The 20,856-nt window shown below is 41.6% G+C and overlaps 1 protein-coding gene across 1 annotated transcript in view; it reads left to right on the top strand.

Moving 5' to 3' along the window:
* Nucleotides 1-20,856, top strand: part of LOC117263000 (retinoic acid receptor beta-like) — a 269,912-nt gene that overhangs the window by 88,834 nt on the left and 160,222 nt on the right. The window contains exon 2 of the mRNA XM_033636123.2: nt 10,407-10,787. Coding sequence (XP_033492014.1) covers nt 10,598-10,787 — 190 coding nt within the window. The 5' untranslated portion in view covers nt 10,407-10,597. The remainder of the gene's footprint in view (nt 1-10,406; nt 10,788-20,856) is intronic.

The following is a 20,856-nucleotide window of genomic DNA, read 5'->3' as shown; positions in this document are numbered from 1 at the left end:
CGTCGGCAAACTGCTAGCATCACCTGTTCTACTAGGACACATCAGATAATTTCACCGTGTCCTTGTCTAGTGTGCACAGGCCCAGTGTGGTGAGGTAGTGCATTTGCAAGCACCGCCGTTGCCCCCCCAAAAAACCCTAAGTGGGGCCCCTCCTAGCTACAGTATGACTGCTGGATACCATTAGTTAGTTCAGGGGCTTCTTTGCCTGGGGGCCCCCAGAGTCTAGGATCACCTCTGCTTGACAGACTACAGTGGACATTACCTTTTTGTATCCATGCACAGGAAGTGCAGGATATGGATCGTCTTTCGTCCATTTTCGGTGTGACTGAAAAAAATGTTCAAAGAATATTGTTTTATTAAAGCTGCCTTTTCAGAAAAGTCTACCATGGCTTTGGAGGAGCTTTGTCAAGCCTGAAAATTTGAGGAGTTAGACACCCCTTGTTCTCGAAGCGAGAGTCCCTTTCATTTTCCCACAGACAATGTTGCTCGACTCACAGTTGGAGCATCTCCAAGGCTTGGGTCAGCCTGAAAGTCTGCCAATTTAACCATCAGTACGAAAGATTCAAGACTGTTAGAAAAATGTGTTTCTTTGATACAAAATGCAGAAGGTATGTGCACATGTAGAAACTATGAACTCTGTCTCTATAACCATGTTGATGTCATCAAAGGTTGCTGTAATTTTCTCTTTCTGGCAATTACTGATCATTGTACAAACCTAGTTTACCTTTTGTATCTTCCACACAATAAAAGAGCTACCTGTGTGTAAAGGAATTTTTCAAAGAAAGACTTGCAGTACAGTACGAGATAATGAGTACATACAACATTCCTGATATTTTTGGCAGTGCTGGTAGGTGTGTGTGAAGCGTTTCATGTGTGCATGTCTTTGTGCTGGTGCCTGCGTGTGACCATGGGTGCATGTGAATTAATGAAACGAGTTGTACTGTTGTGTCTTCATAACACCTGATACTCAGAATGGGTCCCAAGACTCCCAGCTGGAGCAGCTCCATGCTCAACATGAAACACCCAGCTCCCCCGCATGTCTGCCACACTGAAGAAGTTCCCTTCATGTAGAGTAATGAATAATGCACATCGAGGAGGGGGAAAAAAACCTTCGCAGCTCCTGTATGTATAATGAAGGTAATGTGTTTGTGCAGTTTGTCTGATTAGGTGAGAGCCTGTCATATATCTTGTCCCTTAAGGGTGCAGAGGCTGCTCACTTTGATTTCCCTGCACCTGAAAATGATGCAGAAATGATTTTGCAATTGATCCCAGAGTGACTGATGTACAATCAATTGTTGTCATGCCATTGTCGAGCCCCTCCAGCCTCTGATGGATGACACTGTCGATACCTGTATTGCCATTCAGGTCTATTGACCTTTCTCTGAGGCATGTTAGCACCACTTGGCCCGGTCATTATGGCTGTGATCCAGATGCCAGGGGTCGGCATCGGGGGAGCTGCCATCTATCACAGGGAGAGAAAGAGAGAGCTGCTAAACTGAGCGTAAGAGAGACACCAGAGGAGGAAGACAAGAGAAAAACAAGGAGGAGAGATAAACACAGAAAGATAGATGGAGAGAGAATGTAGGAAGGCTAATCCAGATGGTGAAAAAATGTGTACCTGGCCTAAAAAAAGACACATGGCTATCTTACTAGAACCTTATGTGGATGACAAAAAGCGAAAGACCCTACAGCAGCTGGACAGCAGCCTGAACAGAGCCTGAGGAAATGGGACCCAGCTTAACGTTTGCCGATGAGCAGCCCTTTGGTTGAAATCCCAAACCGGCTCCAAACCAGCTGGAGAAGCCTCTGACAAAAGACCAGTTGGCTCTAAACTGGTACCATCTTAACATCCAGTGTCCAGTTACAGGAGCAGAGAAATAGTTCACCATTTTGGGATGTATACTCATTCGCACCAACAATGACATCAGAGGTCAGAGCCAAATTTTAAAACTTTGCCTGCCTGAATAACAGCTCTAAAACTCATTCATTAACACATTTAATCTGGCTTTGTTTAATCTATTCTCAAATGGATGTATATGTATGGATGTACCAGTGTATCCATCCTCTAAGCACGACACTGTAGCATGGACTGTGTAAAGAAAGGACTTTGTCATCGTGACATCATGAATTGGTTTGTGAACTCTCGTTTTTAAGTTTCGACTTTGGTATGTTGGCAGTTGCCATCTTGGAGTATTGTAGCCATAAACGACCATATTTGGACAAGAGGTTGAAGATAACCCTAACGCTAGCTGCTAGCTTGGTCATCAAGCTTCATTTACAGCTATGGTCAACTGTGATAATGCTAATGCTAATTTTCGCAAGCGAAATACAGGCTTAAAATCATGAAAACAAAATATGCTAACTGTCTTTAAAGGGATAGTGCACCCAAAAATGAAAATTCAGCCATTATCTACTCACCCATATGCCGAGGGAGGCTCAGGTGAAGTTTTAGAGTCCTTACAACACTTGCAGAGATCCCAGGGGAGAGGAGGTAGCAACACAACTCCACCTAATGGAGGCTGAAGGCGCCCCAGATTCAAACGTCCAAAAACACATAATTGAAACCACAAAATATCTCCATACTGCTCATCCGTAGTGATCCAAGTGTCCTGAAGCCCCGACATAAAAAGTTGTTGCTACAGTGAGGCTAAAAGAGTTGTGTTGCGACTTGTCAGTGGACAGTGCCCACCTGTCACTCAAAGTACTCCCTTGAGTTCCCGCTTCGCTTTTAAATTGCTCTTCTTGGCTCCAGGAAAGTTTTATGTAAAACCTCCATGGATCAAAAATTCATAATAGAAAGAGTATAACTGACCTTGTTTGCAGTTCAAGGTGTCCTGTTAACATTTTTACAGATGTCTCTTTTATGATAGTGGCTCACGGGAAAAATGCTTTTTGGGCTGCAGGGGATTTCACTGCAGTACCGTGAGTGACCACTGAGAAAAATTGTCTCCAAGGCAAAGCAGCCTTCCTGGGGGCCAAGGGGCCACAGAGGTCATCCAGGGTGCGCCTGGCTCCTAAATGCCTGCCCATAGTACCAAGTCTGGAACTCCCCAACCACTTACAGATGTATGATTGTATGTATGTGTATGTTTGGATTTGTATTCACATTATCACATTACAATGACTTGAATTCCATTCACTTTCAATACATATCAAAGAAAATATGTAATCTTCATCATGTCATCATATTGATCGTATCATTATGCTTCATATATAACTGTAACATTAGTTTTTACCACCCGCTGCTGCACTGATAGTCTCAGCCAAGCTGGGGCTGGGGTAAAAGAATAAGCTCTCTGTGTGTACTGCAGCAGCACATGTGAGCGGCTCCATCAAATTGTCATTTCTACATGCACTTACTTGCTGTTTTTAATGTCTTCTATTTTTATTCAGCTCGTGCTCAGTGGCTGCGCCGTTATCAGGTTTCTATCCGCTACGGCAGCAGGAGCTGCATTTCTAAATTAAGCCTCATGAATTATTCTTGCATTTGTTTCTCACCGCAATGAAGGAAGAAAGTTTTCTTAAAGGAGACTGTTTAGAAGTCGTAAGACTAAAGATGCATCTGCAGGAGACACGGTAACTACTGTGTGAGTAAACCCACTGTAGAAAGTTATGTTGTTGTATAAACATCTCACAGTATTCCCAGAAGAACGCCTCTTCCTCCTCTGTATGTAGTCCTCCTCCCGTACACGCTCCACCTCCATTCTCTTTAACATGTCAAGTCATTAGAGCAACGCTGCTTAGCATTCTACAAGTGTTGTTATAAAGTTCAGACTGCCTTCTTGTTGAGTCTAAATCAGGAGCCAGGTGTCTGGACCTCTACATTATAGTAATTAATTCCACTCACTACCTGTTAGTTGGATAATTTAGTAAATTTGACGTAAATAATTGATTCAGCCGGAGCAATAACACTCCAAATTGATAAACAAGTCAGAAATAGATAACGTTTGTCTAAGCGGCTCATCTCTGCATAAAGGCACTCACTAGTTTCTGCGTAACATCCAAGCGTTTTTGGACTTAAGTGGCTGTTTACTTCTTAAGAGCTGCAAAACATTGCCATGACTGCACTAAAAGCACATAAGATGCACAAGATGAACAAAACAAACTTTGCTTGATGAGTGCTTTTCCCCACTTGAGCTTTATTAATGCTTTTCCATAACAACTTAAAAAAAACTCTATTTATCTTTTGTCTTTCTTTATGTTTACACCCCCTTACATCTGACAATGAGTTTTGTTTGCTATTTCTAAGTGTATCCACATAGCCCTTAATATTATCATTATAGTCCCTGAAACTGCAGAATTTATGCAATTATTTCATAAATTACAGAATTATAAGCACTCCTAAATTTTCATAATGCTTTATAACAATAATCAAAACACTATAAAGCATTTAGTAATGACTTATAAGGACAAATATCATAATACTATATAACTGCAGGTCACTCGCTGACATTTGTTTTTGCAAGAATCATCAGGGTTTCCCACACATTCATTTATTTGTGGTGGCCCGTCACGATTAAAACATCTGCTGCCAGGTTTTGATTTTGTATTTGTGGAGCTGGACCACTGATAAGTAGCACTGTTGGAATATATATATATAACGTTGGTTAATAAGTGCTCCACACTCTTGCAGTGTAGAGCGTACTCCGGGCACAGACAGAGCAGCAGAACAGCAGGTGCAGTAAAAGTGAATCTTAACCTTTCACTGAGCTGGGTCTAAAAGTTTGCCGCTCCTCTAATCAGTTCCTCTACTCTGAGCAGTGATCCACCCCACGACTCAGAGCTCCACAAACTGCTGCTAAAGGAAAAGGAGAGAGTTACGTCTGTGCTGTGTTAATGGACCTGCAAAAACCTCCCGATTTAGAGAGGGGATACAGATTAATATAGGCCTATATTTTATCTACAAGTGCACACACTGAGCGAGCCGCCTGTTAATGACGCTGTGGGCTAATGGGCATGTAGCTACTTCCATGTTTCAGATGATACGTCATGTTTGTAGTCGACCAATGAAGATGAGTTTACATATCACCTTGGGTTCGTCCTTCACCTTCTCAAAATGATCCCACACTTTGGATTTCCTGCCCGACATGTTATTAACTAGCCTGTGGAATAACCGCAGGTACCAGCCCTGGAAATTAACCTGACTCCTGTCTGACTGCTGAGCATGGACACTTCCTGTGTCTGTCCTTTCAGATTAAGTTCCCACATGGTCCAGTCATATAGGTTTTGAACTATCTTTACTATATAAAGTGGAAACGTGAGGTGTAAACAGCTCATGAAAGGAAGGAAGGTCACCTTTAATAAAGACCTTCTCTTCATTTTTAAGTGGCCCATTTCCGGTCCTTTCTTCCACATTGACAGTACTGTGCAGACTTTTCTCAACAGCAAAACTTTCATGGCTGAGAATCTCCTGTGAGTGAGAGTAGAAGTTGCTGGATGTGTGCGTTTCCTCTGTCCCTCTTGATTAAACTGTTACAGTAATCAGTAATGTGTGTATGACAGCAGGGAACCCCAGGGGAGAGAAGACTGCTGGAGACAAACAAGCAACAGCTCTCCTCCCACTGGAAGCGGCAGCATCTCTTATCTCCCATAGCTTCAACGTGTTACTGAGACACCCGACAACCTCCCAGCCCTAACCCTGAATGACTCCTTACACACAGGGAGCAGTGAGAATTGCATTTCTATTACCAACTAAAACTCCACAGTAAGGGCACATGCAGCAAAACAAAAAACTTCTTCTCCAGTGTGCACAGTACAGTGTGTCTCTCAGGGACGAGAAGGCAAATATAGTATTGATCAGTTATTCAATTATGTATGCACAGAATACAATGAAGCGCCTTCATATCCATTTTTACCAAGGATGGATTTTGTATTAATTAAACAAATGAGATATAACATCTTAATCAGTGAGCTTTGGAGGTGCTGGTGGGCAGATTTTGTCACTTTTGGACAGAGCCAGGCAAGCTGTTTCCAGTCTTTGTGCTAAGCTAAGCTAACTATCACCTGGTAAAAGCTTCATACTTTGTGTTTGAGGATGGTATCGATCCTTTCATCTAACTCTCTCCAAGAAAATAAACACATTTACCAAAGTTTTGTTGTGAACAAGAACTTATTTTACTGTATTTTCCATACCTGGTACTGACATTTTGCTGCTCCATATACATGACAAGTCTTCATACCCTGGTGTTTACTTCTTTACTACAAGCGATTTATATGACAATCTGGGATAGCTGTCGGTTGGCAGTTAATAGCAAGTTGGTGGTTCTAACTACAAGTTCCACCTATCCACATGGGCAGTGATGTCTTTAAAGTTTCATCCCTAGACTAGTGGATAGATCTTAGTGGGGATATTGTCCCTCCTTCATTACTACCTTGAGCAAGGCCCTTAATCCCAACTTCTCCTGGTGAGCTGCTCAGTGGTTGCAAAGACAGATGTGAATGTGGCCGTGTTCACACCTGGTATTAGCATGTATCTTTGGTGACTAGATCACAAGTGGACAGCTCTAAGTACAGGTGTGAATGCACCCAACGTGTCCACAATGCATCTTTTGAGTTGCGATTGCTCAGACCACATTTGGAGATGGTCTGGGCTGCATATGGCCACATTGAGCCTGTTTATACCTGGTATTAGCGTGGTGACCAAACCCAACTGAACAGCTGTGACACATCACCATTCACATCTGTGTCTATCGCATGTCTCCAGCTGGCGACTTGTGTTCAGATTTCGTCACTGCCAACTTCACTTCAGCTAGAAAGTCAAAGGGCCCCATGCACAGTTATGTTCATACTCTTGCCAGCTGCTCTCCAGTATGCTAGCTAGTCACATTAGCGGTTGTGTTGGTGCCACTGGAAAGGTTGCTTTCAGCAGAATTTAACACGTCTCCTTCCATAGGGCAAAACAACGCAGGGTCACACAACACTTAATTCAGCTTGTCATGAAATGGGCAAGTTAGAGTGTTAGCATGCTGGCACTAAAACAACCACCAGGTCTTGCATTGGTAATGTTGTCCTTGTCTGGGACGCATCAGGATGCATTAGGGTTTACAGTACAAAGGATCTGTGGTCAAATGCGCTCAGACCTCCTCAAGGTGTTTGAGTGATCCGATCACAGTGCATCTTGAGGGTCTTTTACACTTGTATTTAGCAATATCCACTTGTAAACAGCTCACCCAAGATGCATGTTAATGCCAAGTACGCACAGTCTCATTCTTTCAGCACTGTGTACGCTTATGTGTCTTATTCGAGTCCTGGCAGATAAGCAAACTTTCTGTTGCTGCTGTTACACAGGTTAGATGCAGTGCTGAAGGACCTTCTCTCACACTCATGTCACACTGATACTGAAACTGCTCGACTCTGCTGTCAAACTCATTAATGCCCATTAAGTAATGTTAGCCATGTAGTGCTAACAGTTAGCTCTGTCACTGTGTTTGTGTGTGGGTGGACTCTCCCCAGCTGTCCCCTGCGCAGAGCTCACACTCCCACAGCAGTAGCTGCCTGGCGCTTTTAAATGTAGATCAAAGATATGGGCTCTCTAAAACTTCCCTAAACAAATAAAGGTTAAAACATGTAGAGATATCATTGAGGAAGACGTTGAACCCCAAGCTGACCCCAAAGTATGCATTTGGAAAAAAAGTTGCCTTGGACAAAAGTGTCTGCAAAGTAAATGTTATAATGACCTGAAAACAGAGTGTGGACTTCATGTTCGCCTGTCTAACTCAAAGATCTGAGTCTTCAGAGTAGGCCAGCAGATCCCATTCTATATTCCAGTGTCATGACACCCAGATACAGATCATATTTTTACACCGTGTCCCTGTCCTCTCTACTTTCACCTCTCCTCTGTCTCTACCTTCCTCAGTGGCATCCAGCACAGCTACAAGACGCTATCTGGTGGTCGTTAATTACAAAGTGTGGTTACAGATCACTTTAATGTTCCCCTGACTGCAGATTAAAGCGTTATGAGCACCATTATACTGTAGCAGTTTATAACTCTGTTAAACAGAATTCAGCAGGGAGGACTGATCACACCTCAGCTCCACCCCTCTCATCTTCATCGGTACCCTGAGCAGCCACCTTGATGTGAGGAGAGGTGGGGTGGACGCTGGAGGTGAAGTGAATCTGATTTATGAAGACAGTGTCTCTGCTAGAAATGTCTTGGGGAGTCCTTGAAAACTGGGAAATATCAGTTTGAGCTACTGAACCAAGCTTGTAGTGTTACTGTACAGAGTTAGTTTTTTTTTTTTTACCCCCTGCTCTATCAACAAGCAGTCTGTCTTTGCAGCAAGGTCAAATATTTGTATCTGATCAAAACCAGCCAGACAACTTTTTTTGTTTATCTTGTGCATTTGTACAAGGACACACACACACATTTATGCCAGTAGCTAAATAAATAAATAAAATATAAATATATATTTGTATATGATATAAAATTCCTGCTGCAAAAATGGTCTGTGCACCAAGATACACTACCCTGGAAATCCAGAGTTCTCGCGAGAGCACAATTTGAATTTGCTCAGCGAGTCACTCTGGCAATCAGTAATGATGCTCATTACCCATGCCATTGGAGCCGAGCTGCACCAATCACATCGGTGTATCTGATATAAGCGGGCCAGAGGTGAGCTAAACAGATGACGACAGCGCTGCGACGACAAAGTCTGGAATCAGTCAGTAAACATTGCAAGATGGCTACGGATGAACACCAGTTGTTTGAAACAGCTTTGGCTGCTACAATGAACAAGTTAGACTTGGCTTTTTCTCTAAAAGAGGAACAGAAGACGGCGCTCAAATCTTTCCTTTGCAAGAAGGATGTTTTTGCTGTTTTGCCGACTGGATACAGCAAGAGTCTAATCTACCAGTTAGCTCCGCTGGTAGCTGAGCTCTGGATACGTCACCCCGTGTATTTTTCTGATTGGTCGTAGTGTTATCCAATTGCGTGCAGTGATTTTTTCAAATGCATGCTTGGTGCCGCCCCTCGAGCTGGGCCATTTTCATTACTCATAGCCAGACCCTAAATCTTTCTAGATTTGGGTCTGGATTTCCAGGCTAAAGATACACAGCAAAGCCCAGCAACCACAGAAAAGCTGGTAAATAAACATGGATGTGAAATTTCAGGGGATCATTGTAGTTATATTAATTCATCCTGTGGGGAACATGATTGTCTGTACCACATTTTATGGCAATCCATCCAGCGGTTGTTAACATATTTCCCTCTGAGCCAAAACCTAATGTTTATGCAAGATGAAAAGTCCTAGGACCACCACAGAGGATACATCATCTGGGAACTACAAATGTCTGCACCATTTTTACTTTGTGCCAATCCATCAAGCAAACACTTTGCTGAATAACTGAAAACTTTGACCTGCTGATGATGCTAAAAGAAAGGTAAAGGTATCACCAAATGCATTAGGCTTCATCCTCTGGAAACCATGAATGTCTGTAGAATTTTATGGCAGTCCAGCCAATGATTTTTGAGATGTTTGACTCAGGACCACAATGGTGCTCCGACCAACTGACGGACCAAAACCTTGTGTCCACCACACACTTTCAACATAGTACCCTCAGAACTGTACACCATCCGTATGGACATGTACCAAAACCCTAGGCCTGTGTTGCATTCCTTCTGTTGACAGTAACTGTAGGCAGGGTTGTTAGTAGCCGCTTCACTGCTCTATCCAGCTCTTGCTGTATTTCCTTTTTACCAGCGATGCAGAGGAACATCTGCATGCAAGCGATTGTCCATGGAACAGGGTTCCAGGGTTTACAGTCTCTATCCCAGTCGATGGCGTATTTAAAAATTGTTGGATTGTGCATTGAGTCCTTGTTCAGCAAGAGTGATGATTCTCTCTTGACCATTCAATAGACTGTAGTGCTCTTAGATCCACCTTTTGGTATTGGATCAGGGTGTTAGGTACCCCAACAGAGGGGTGACGAAAAATGGGAAGGAATAGAACATTTTCATTGGTAGACTTCTTGTATTTCTTGTTGTTGAAACGAGGCTCAACTAATGCTGCTAATTTAAAGTCACTTAGGCTAAGGGATGTGTGGTACTCTTAAAATTGTCTAGGGGCAGTGATAGCGGTAATAACTAAACAGTAAGTAAGAATTAAATGGTGGGATTATGATTTAATATGAACAGCCAGGTTTCAAACAAGCCAATGAGTGGTTGATCTGGAGGACGCTCCCCTGAGTATAAAAGACGTTGAGGTAAAAGCTACAGTAGAGGCAGGAATAGAGCATTAGACAAATAGAAATTGACAGTGCTACCACTTGTTATATTCCCATAGGTTTCTCATCAGAATGACAAGGACTGTATTTTTATTCATGAGTATATACAGTTTAATTCATCGTCTGTTGTTGGAGGAGCTACAGACATGTAACTAACTCATAGTTAATGTGTGTCTGTTTTACAGTGTTAGTGGAACAAGCCTCTGAGTTCATCTGGGTGACACTAAACTCCACCACCATGCATCTCTGGAGTGCTGAGGTGGCACCACACCTGCTCCAGACACATTAACCACAGTCAGGGTTCACCCAATGGCCTTCCAGCGTCACGCGGCCTCAGCTTGCTCAGTGCTCAGCGCACCCTTCGCCCATCGCTGTGATGAAGACCGCCAGCCGTGCCCAGCCCCGCAGCAGTCCTCCACTGGTCCAGATGAGGCGCTACACACCTGGGGTGTATCCTTTCTTGTTCCCGTCGATCATCAGCTCCCTGCCGCAGCTGCCGCCACCGTCACCGCAGAGGCTGCAGATCCAGCAGCCGTCCAGCAGTGGCAGCACACCCTCGCCTGTTGGTGAGTACCCCTGCTGCTCCACAACCAATTGGTTACCGTATCTGTGGTTTGCAGAAATGTACAATGCCAACATCATTTCTGCCGATTGGGTTATCTGTGTAAACGTTCAGTCCCAATGAAGGAAACAGTGTGCCCTTAATGTATAAAGCTAGAACATAACACCTCATTCCCACATAGCTCTGTGTATGTATTCGTTGAGAACCTCCATGATGAATTTTTTGTGGTAGACTGTGCCACAGGAAGTCAGCATGAAAATGTATAAACTGACAGATTAATGGTTGTAATAGAGCTGTTTATATATATTTTTCTTAGTAAAAAGTTTGACAGCATGCTTAGCTAACTAACATTGGTAGCATGCTAGGTGTGTAAGATATAGAGTGCATGCGTAGTGGAAACAAGGTGTAATGCTGCATTCACATGGAATCAGTCAAACGGCAGACGGCAAACCGGATGTCATTTTAGTGGACGAGAGAAGGACGGTAAAACTTGGGCGAGGCTGGCAGAGTCCAAAGTTAAAATATTTTAACTTTTACCGTTCACTGGCCACGGAATACTCAACCAGATGTGACGTAGTTCCAAAACAGAAAAGAAAACAACGACTGGACAACGAAAAGTTAGTGCTTTTGGTGCGGCAGCACCCAGAATTATATGACCAAACTTTAAAAGCCTACCAAGAAGGCGTACATATGGGACGTGATTAGCACAAAGCTGGGTGGAATACCAGGTACGTAATATGAAACGTAATGTTATGATTTGCTTTATTATCTTAGCGAGCTATCTGGCTAATGTTAGCTCTCTGTATCCCATAGACCGAGTCTGTAGCAAAAAAGATCGCCATAGCAACAATCACGTGTCATAAGTCACATGTGTCTCATTTTGCCGTTGTGCCGTTCCGTCAGACCGCTTGTTTATTTCTCCTGTTCTGTTCAGCAGATGTCTCCTGCCTGCTGCCTGCCTGATTCCAGATTCCATGTGAATGCGGCATAAGGGTGTGGACGTTTTATGGTGGATGCTTGTGTAGAACATCTGACTTTGAATGCAGGGGACCGAAGTTTGTGTCCTGTTACAGACCTGTGATTGACGTATTAGTGGTCACCACAATTGTTACCGATCTTAAATCATATCATAGTTGACAATGTGCAATTACTGTATTATAGAAAGCAAGTTCCAGTATTGTAAAAACATTGGCACGGGACGAATCCAGGGTCTTATAAGCTAGCTGGCTTTAGAGGTGATGAACAAAATCTGTAGCACTAAATCCTCAAACTGATTGTATCGTTTTTAAATATATATTTGTTGTTGTTCTACTTTAAAATGAAGGACTTTGCTGTATTGTTAGGACGTGATGTTTATTAGACAGGACATGATGATGTATCTCAGACAGCAGTGAGTAATCCAGATAGCTGCATGGCTCCTGGATTATTTCCTCACTTGAAGCAGCCCCTGATGCCTTCAAGTACTGTAGCAATATTTTGACACACTCTGGTTTGTGTTGCCTAAGCCTCAGCTCTGCTGTTTTCAACTCTCAGCTCCACATATTTACTCCCTCCGATCCCCCCCTCTCTTCCCTCTCTCCTCTCTCCACCACCTCAAAATCTGCTCTGACATGAAAACCAGCAGGCGGGTTCACCCAGGGGGGATTCTTCTCCCAGTGAGGAGCTCAGGTGTGCAGCTCTGTGTGCCGCTGAACTCTGAAGTGTAAATAGACACAACACAGAGAGTCAATTTCAATATTTGTTGTTTTTGTTGAGCAGAGTTTTTATTCGGGTTGATAAACAGCCTCATTTGAGAATTTAGACACAAGATGAATGCCAGATCTCTTAATCATGTCTCTATCTGTCACTATCCATCAAAGCTTTTCTCATCCATCAGAGCGAAAGCTTTTAGGCTCTACAGTAAACGCTGATGTGTAGTCTTCATTTCTCACGGCGTAAACTCTCAATTAATATTGTAGCCTGTATTTGCTTCATCTGCAGAGAGAAGCAGTTCTTTATTGAAACAGATTTAAATCAGAGACATTACTCGAATTTCTGGTTTTTATATATTAGTAGGAAATCTCTTCAAATTTGGCACAAACATCCACTTGGACTCAACAATAAACTCATTAGATTCTGGTGGTCAAAGGTCAAGGTCACCTTGACTTTGCATTTGTCTCATTCTCGTGAACACTGTATCTCAAGAAGGCCTCGAAGGAATTTCCTGAAATTTGGCACAAACATCCACTTGGACTCTACAAGCATGAACTCATTAGATGTTCAGGGTCAAAGGTCAAGGTCACCGTGACCTCGGAAACATTTTTTGGCAATAACTCAAGACTAATCGTCACAGAATTTCACACAAATGTCTCATATGATAAAATAATGAAGTGATGATGTTTTATATCCAAAAGGTCAAAGGTCAGCTTCATTGTGACATCATAATATTCTGCATAACACAGTTTTCTGGCCGTTACTCAACATCATAACTCAGGAACAGACGGAGAGACATTTGGTTGGTACTGAACTGGTGACACTAATCTTGGGTGTTCACCTTGAAACTGTGCTGACTGTATAGATATTCTGTGCTGCTGGGTTGAAGACGTGTGTGAAGTATCCGTATTTTCACAGACAGATGTAAAGTGTAAGAGAAACTTGACAGGTTTGTGGAGGCATACAACTGTTAGGTGGTAAAACTGCTTTTCTATAACTGCTGTTTGAGCATTTGGTGTTAAGCTATTGTCACTAAGACTCATCATGAATGAACCACACAAAAAGGCAAAAATATTCATAAATTGTCACATCAACAGTACTTACAGTAGGTGAAGATTTGAGACAGTTATGTTTAGGGGTGTCAAATTAACGTGTTAATTTCGAATAATCAGGGTCCAAAACTAACTTTTTCACTTACCAGCCAGGCTGGCTGGTAAGTGAAATTTTTTACCAGCCAGGCAGATATTTTACCAGCCAACCAAATAATTAATAATTTAAAGGAAAAAAAGTCAAGTCACTTAAGGCCTGCGCAGATTCGATCACCGGTGATTGGTGCACAATGCATGCTGGTTAGTTTTGTGTCCGACTTCATCCCAACTTGCTCTGACGTATTACAAAAGTGAACGGCGATAAAACCGCCAGAGCAAGGCGGCCGCAGTTTTTAGAGCCAGGTGCTGCAGTTGCTCTCCACCGACTGCACTGCCTGGCTCTCACCTGATCTAACAGCTGATTTGTTTAGATGTCGACTCAACAAGATGACATTTTAGATAAACTTTTAATTTTTGTTGAATTTTAGAGATTAAGATTGTATTTGTCTGATTTGAAGTATTATTCTGTAACAGAAAACATGTTGTGTGACTGATGGTGAAGTTTAGTTGTCAGAGACTGAATACATTCATCATAAACTATACAGAGTCTACTGTACTATATTAATATTCGATGGTTTAATTATTGAAGTATTTAGCAACACAGAGACTTGTGGTCAGTGGGATGTGAGGATTCTTATAATAACATCTGTACAGATGTGAAGCCCTGACTGTATCTGACTGATCTTTAATGAAAGCTGTTGTCTTGTGTATTTTCTTCCTCTGAAAATATGAACCTTATAGTCAAACACAGTTTATTCAGCTTGTGTAGTTGAGGGGACAGGTCAAACTGATATGATGCTGATTTACAGGAGAGTTCATATCAAATGGAGGTTGAACCATAAACATAAACTACAGATCACCTGTAAAGCATTTTAATAAATTAATCTATCATAATTAAAACAACTGGAGACTGAAAACAAACTGATATATGAGTCTGATCACTCTTTTAATGAATTGACATCATTCCAGACAGGATGTAAGTGTGTCTGTGACTTCCTGTACGGACTGAAGGCTGCTGGAAACTGTCGGGAAATTGTCCGACTTCACCGCAGCTTTTGGTCACCGCCCCCCGCTGCGGCCGCCTGCTCTCGTCTACTTTGCAGGCGAGGCGCAGTTCATCTCGAACGAGCCTATTAACAAAGTAGCAGAGTGAGAGAGTGGTACATGCTGTCAGCCGAGGGGTTTCCTATCTGTGCAGCCGAGCACCACAGCACCTCCACGGACTATTACATCCAGACGGTCCCGGTGTTTCCTCCGCAGGCTCCACTTCACTCAGCTTCACTCAGCTGCCCAACAAACCCGCTGCTTCTTCCCACATTAACCTGAATAACAAACCGGGGCTCGGTGCTCTGGTTGGATCCAAACGGAGAGCCGGGGCTAGCTGGGAAGCTAGCGGAGGCTAACTGGCTGTATTTCCCTCCGGTCATGCTGCGGCTAACACTACGCTAGCCTCACAGCTACGCCTCGCCAACGAGCCTAACAACAGCTAACCACCTCGGCACGCTGTGTCAACATCATGACTGACGCACTTACGTGACCAAAGATCGTCTCTGCCTGAAATAAACATTACTCTGCCAGGAAACCAGCCGATACCAGCATCGTTCTCCAGTAACAAAAAATGCATTTTTCGCTGGTAAAAAAATAACTCGCCAGAGTGGCGAGTGGTCTTAAAAATTTACCAGCCAGAGACAAAATCTACCCGTAATTGGCGAGTGGCGAGTGTTAGTTTTGGACCCTGCGAATAATTAATTTCAGTCATATTTAACACGCTATGTTTTTTGATCGCGTTAATCTCATTTTTAATCTCTAACTTTACTGTTTCTGTATGCCACAGAGTTGCCTTTTATAAAATCCGTCTGTAGGCATACGATTGGGCTTCTTTGTGCTTGAGCTGTGGGAGAGCTGCAGCGCTACAGAGACATCAGCATTGTATGAAAAGCTGTCTGCCCTAGCACGCAAGTATCTGACCTCCTTGGCAACCTCCGTGTAATTTTCAGGACAATCAGGGCAGGATTCAGGATTCAGGACAACTGCTTGGATTGTGGACTGTGCCGAAAAATTCGGGACAGTCCCGAAATCCAAGCAGTTGTCCTGAATCCTGAATCCTGCCCTGATTGTCCTGAAAATTAGACTAGAGCAGAGTCTGGAGTAGTTATTGCCCAATAAAACATTAAAAACTGATCATGGTGGTTGAGCTGTCATGCAGCTCCCACCGGCTGCACATTGGCTGCAGCAGTTCCTACATGAATTATGGGTGTTGTAGTTTGAAAGCGCAGGCAGCCACGAGAAGGAGTGATTTGCACGTTGCAGTGCAGCCTCTTGTTCTAACTGTTCAAAACTGTTCTATAAACTGATACAGCTGTAACAAATGTTCCAGGTGTCTTTTATTTTGTTAGCTTTTATTTTTTATTAAGTTTCAAGGACAAGTGCACTTACATTGATTACTTCCATGAAATAAAACGAGAAAATGGAAAATAGGAAAATAATTTAGAAAATTGTTAAAATAAAATTAGGGAACTGATCACAGATGTATTGTTTCTGCGTGTTTTTACATCTATTGTTGCGTTAATCTGCAGCTATGCTTTTAATGAAGCTGACATGTCATGACAGTCAAGCACCCCCCTGGTGGTCGAGACTGAAGGTTGCAGCACTCTTTATTGGGACTAATCTCAAAAACAATAGAATGTAATGGCTAGGTGTACTGCATCAGTGTTCAAGTGTGTTATTGTTGAAAACAATAATTATGACTTTATAAAACCACTTTTTGTAATATATATCAATCTTTTGATCATCTGCCACAATAATGTAATGAATTTAAATGAAAATACTTCAAGTTGAGGGCTTTTCATTTTTTAATCTCTTGACAGCACTAGTTATGTTAAATCCATAGACCTTGTTGTGAGCAGTTGCATGTAGGAACTATTTTCTTTCTACCGAACTACACCCACTGATCGTGTCACTACACAGAAGGAAATGTGCATCTACTCATGAACGAGAGACTCGTGCTTGTGACAGCGCAAGATGTCAACATTAATGGTGTCCTCCTCGGCTGAGCTGTAATGCTAGCTAGCTCAGTGTTTTTAGGTGAGCTAGTGGTACGCTTCCTTCAAAATTAACTGATTGGATTTTAATGTTGAACATCTACAGGAAGTGTAGCGTTTCATTGACAGTAGCATTACATCGAATGAAAAAAGGCCAAAGAAATTATTTTAAAATTAGTGAAGAAAAATACAACTTATTAAAAGAGCAGCAGAGTGGTGAGCATGACATAAGAAAATACATTACAGTGAAGATATTGTAATGTGAGTCATTTATTAGGGAGCATGCTTCATCGACACCATTAATGAAATACCCGCAGTAGTTCCCAACCTCTTTTACCTGTGGCCTCTTGTCACATGTCTATAATGCTGGTCTTACACCAAACAAATTTTCAAGGGATTTCTCTGTTGCTGACTAATTTTCAATGTCAGAATAAAATCGTGAGCATTTAATAATAATAATAATAATAATGATAATGATAATAATAATATATTTTATTTTTAGGGGACACCCAAGGTCATCTGCAGGCAAAGATGGAGAAAATAACAGCAGATTAAAAAATGTCAACGAGATAAGGAATAAAGTGAATTAAATGAATTACTAACTAATTAGATGATAATCAGCAAAACAAGTTTACAGTGAATGTGATTCTATGTAAACGGTGGATGTGTGGGATGAGACGGACAGGAGTCATATTCAATAGGCTGTTGAAAAGAGGTGAGTTTTGAGGCGGGATTTGAAAGTAAACAGAGAGTTGACGCTATGGATGTCCCGAGGGAGGGAGTTCCAGAGGTGGGGGGCAGAGTGGCTGAAGACTCTAGACCCCATGGTGGTCAGGTGAGGTGGATGGAAGAGGAAGACCTGAGAGTGTGGATGTGCTCACCTCAGTTGGTGTGTGCTATCTTAAGTCAATCTTTTTCTCATCTTCACGTTAAGACAAAATCGAATATTGTCAGCAACCAATAGTTAGCTCTCTCCACCACCAAACAGGAAGCAGCAAACCGGTGAGACAGTAAACATGGAGGGGGACTCTGGGGAGGCGGAAGAACGTGAACAAGTCTTGAGGCTCTTGGTCTGTGGAAAGGGAGAAACTGGTGAAGTTGTGGAGTGAACATGAGTCTGTGTTTAATTCAGAGTCAGATCCACCAACCAGCACTTATTTTTGTGAGAAATTGTACATTTTGAAACAGTTCACCTCTCATTCCCACGGTCTCCCTTAATAAAATAGCGCAGCTAAGCATCGGAGGCTGGTCGCAAGTTGAGGTGACAAAATAAAAGATGTAACATTTGTATGCAGATACAATTTATCTTTATGGATTATACTGATGCTGAACTGACAAAAATAATGTCCACATATGACGCCTTTTTATCTTGTGTTTCTCCAGCTATATGTTTTTGTGCACACTTAAGGAATTGTTAAAATGTCTTAAAGGGAGTTTGGCCTAATATTCTCCACCAGGAGCAGAATTGGAAACAATCTTAAAAAAATTAGTTAAAGTCTTGCTCAAAGTGACCCTGAAAGATCCCCAGTGTTTGCAAAATCTGATGCGTGACTAAAAACTCACGTTGTCTTTAGATGTGAGACTTTGTCAGACTTTAGTCTTTTCAAAGTCTTTTCAAAGTCTTCCAGTGTATGGTTGGCATAAGTTGAAAGCAGTTCAATCCAGGAGTGATTTTCCCATAGACTGTTTCTCAGAGGCCTGAGGAGGACAAAAAAGTATTGAGAAGTTTTACCTTAATTTTACCTCACTTGGTCACCAGATCACCAATCATCTTGTTACCTCTTTGATACATCATTTGGGGTCCCAGATCTGAGGCTGGGAATCACTGAGTAAGAACAGTGGCTTCACTCAAAGGGACAGATGTTTGTGTCGTCATATTTCCTATAGTAAAACCACAACAACTATTTTTTCTTTGTTCGTAAAAATAGCCTGCCATTGTACAAAGACTGTTCCTGCAGTTGAAAGCAAGATGAAGAGAATATCAATACATTAATATGATCTGGCCCTGCTGACTGGGGCAGGACAGAGTGTAGACATGAAATATGCAGCACGGTAAACATAAAGAGTACAATAACAAAAAGTATATAAAAAGAGAACAGCAGCCGTCTTCTCTTGATCATCCTTTGGTGTGTGAAGTAAACTAAAGCAGAGACTGTATTATTCACAACATTAGAGAGAAGAATAAATGTGAGGCTGTCTGATACAGATGTGTCTGAGCACGTCTGAACTTTGGACATCAAGAAAAAAACAGATGAAACAGACTGTGAGGTAATGAGTGCTGCCGTTCAGAGGGATTTGTGGATTCACACAAACGATCTGGGCCGTCGCAGCGTCCCCGGGGACACGCTCAAACACTTGCTGTTGTTGGGTCAGCGGTCCGGTTCGCCCTGCCGGCCGCCTTCTACCTCTACTAGGGGATTCACAAAGGAAGATGAACTCTACTGCAAACACCACATACCTCCTGGGAGCTCCAGTGGCCCAGTCAACATCACTGAGGGGGGTGTGTGTGTGTGTGTGTGTGTGAGCATGTGTATGTATGAGAGACATAAAAGGGACGACAGACAAAGGAAATATTATAATCAAGCGTTACTGTTAGAATATTCTCTTCCCAAATAACTCTGAAACTCTGATATTCTTTGTTCCTTTAAAGGGACATTACAACAAAGTGTTTCTTTAAAGGAGCATAGCTGTGGGTTTGCATGTTTTACTTGCATAACATCACAGCTAACTATTACACCAACCATGCTGCTGTGTTTGAATTTATTTCTCTTTGCTCCAGGCAGCCATTAGCTTCCATTCATTTCACTGAGGTCATTGAAAACAGAATTTTCACTCGATCTGTTCTCATGTTTTAGAATTAATTTCAGTTTGCAAATAGAAATAAGAACATGACATATTAATTACCAATACATGTAAATGAAGTCACAGCCTCTCACAGAAAATGGCAGATACTTAAATAGTACAGTGCAAAACATTACCATAAAGTAATTTAACATAACTGAGACACTTCTGCTGTCCAAAAAGGTGCAGGCTGAATCTATAGTTTATAACACCGACCCTAACAGCACATCATATTTAGGAACAAACCAAAACAGGCAAACAAGGCAAAATACAACACACACACACACACACACACAAAACAACCAACAAAAGGCAACTTACACACTTTAAGTTCCTGTACCCTGTTCTTCTACGTCAGTTTTACAGTCTGATCATCCATTTTCATATTTCATCCATCCATTATTATAAACATGTTTTCAGTTCCCCACTACAGTTGTTCCATAAACTCACTCCTTTAACCCTTTGAAACCTGAGCAAATTGACTTGATTTCTTTCAAAGCCCTTGGGAAGAAGGCAATCAGCAACAAAAGAAGAAATTACCCAAAAAATTTGCAAGAAATTGGTAGAAAAAAAAAAGTCAAAACAAGAAAATTAGTTAAAAGTTAAAAACAAACAAACAAGGAAATGACAAAGAAAAAGTGCTCAAAATTGTAATAATTCTGCACCATAATATTAAATGTATAATGATAATAATTATAAATATAATTTTTTCCCCTAGCTTTTTTCTTTTTTGCTAATTAAAAAAAAAAAATCTAAATCTATTAATTTTTTGCTCATTGCCTTTTTCCCCATGTTTCTGAAAGACATGGCTCCAATTTGCTCAGGGTTCAAAGGCGTCCGAAAGCAGCACAAGAAAAGTGATGTCGCTCCAGGCTTCAAAGGTTTAACTGAGATACAATGTAGTTTGGCACTGGTCCTCACCAGTGTTTTTTTGAACATAAAAATACCTCTCAAAGCATGTTGACTTTTTCTCTTCTGAAACAACTTTTGGATACTTTCAGTTAATAATTATATTTTTTGCTCTGTACATACTTTGTTTTAAAGTTGATCAAATCTTCAAATTTAAGAGTCTTTAGTTTAATAAAAATGACTTTGTTGGTTCTCTGTATCAGGTTTTAATAATAGTAAGTAATGGAGTGGCAGAATAAATGAACAGTATAAGGTGTTTAAGGTTTGATTTAGAAAATGTTTAACTTTATGATGACGATGACTGCCTATTTATTTAAATGTTGCACAGAGATGAATGTAAACTAATGGCTGCATGGAAGGTTAAAAAAAGTTCATAGTTACACATTTATATCTGTATTAAGGAGAAGTGTCTTCCTTTATACAATATCCCATCTAAACTTTT

Source organism: Epinephelus lanceolatus, chromosome 16, assembly GCF_041903045.1.
Source record: "Epinephelus lanceolatus isolate andai-2023 chromosome 16, ASM4190304v1, whole genome shotgun sequence".
Lineage (NCBI taxonomy): Eukaryota > Metazoa > Chordata > Actinopteri > Perciformes > Serranidae > Epinephelus > Epinephelus lanceolatus.
This window is presented reverse-complemented; position numbering and strand designations above follow the sequence as displayed.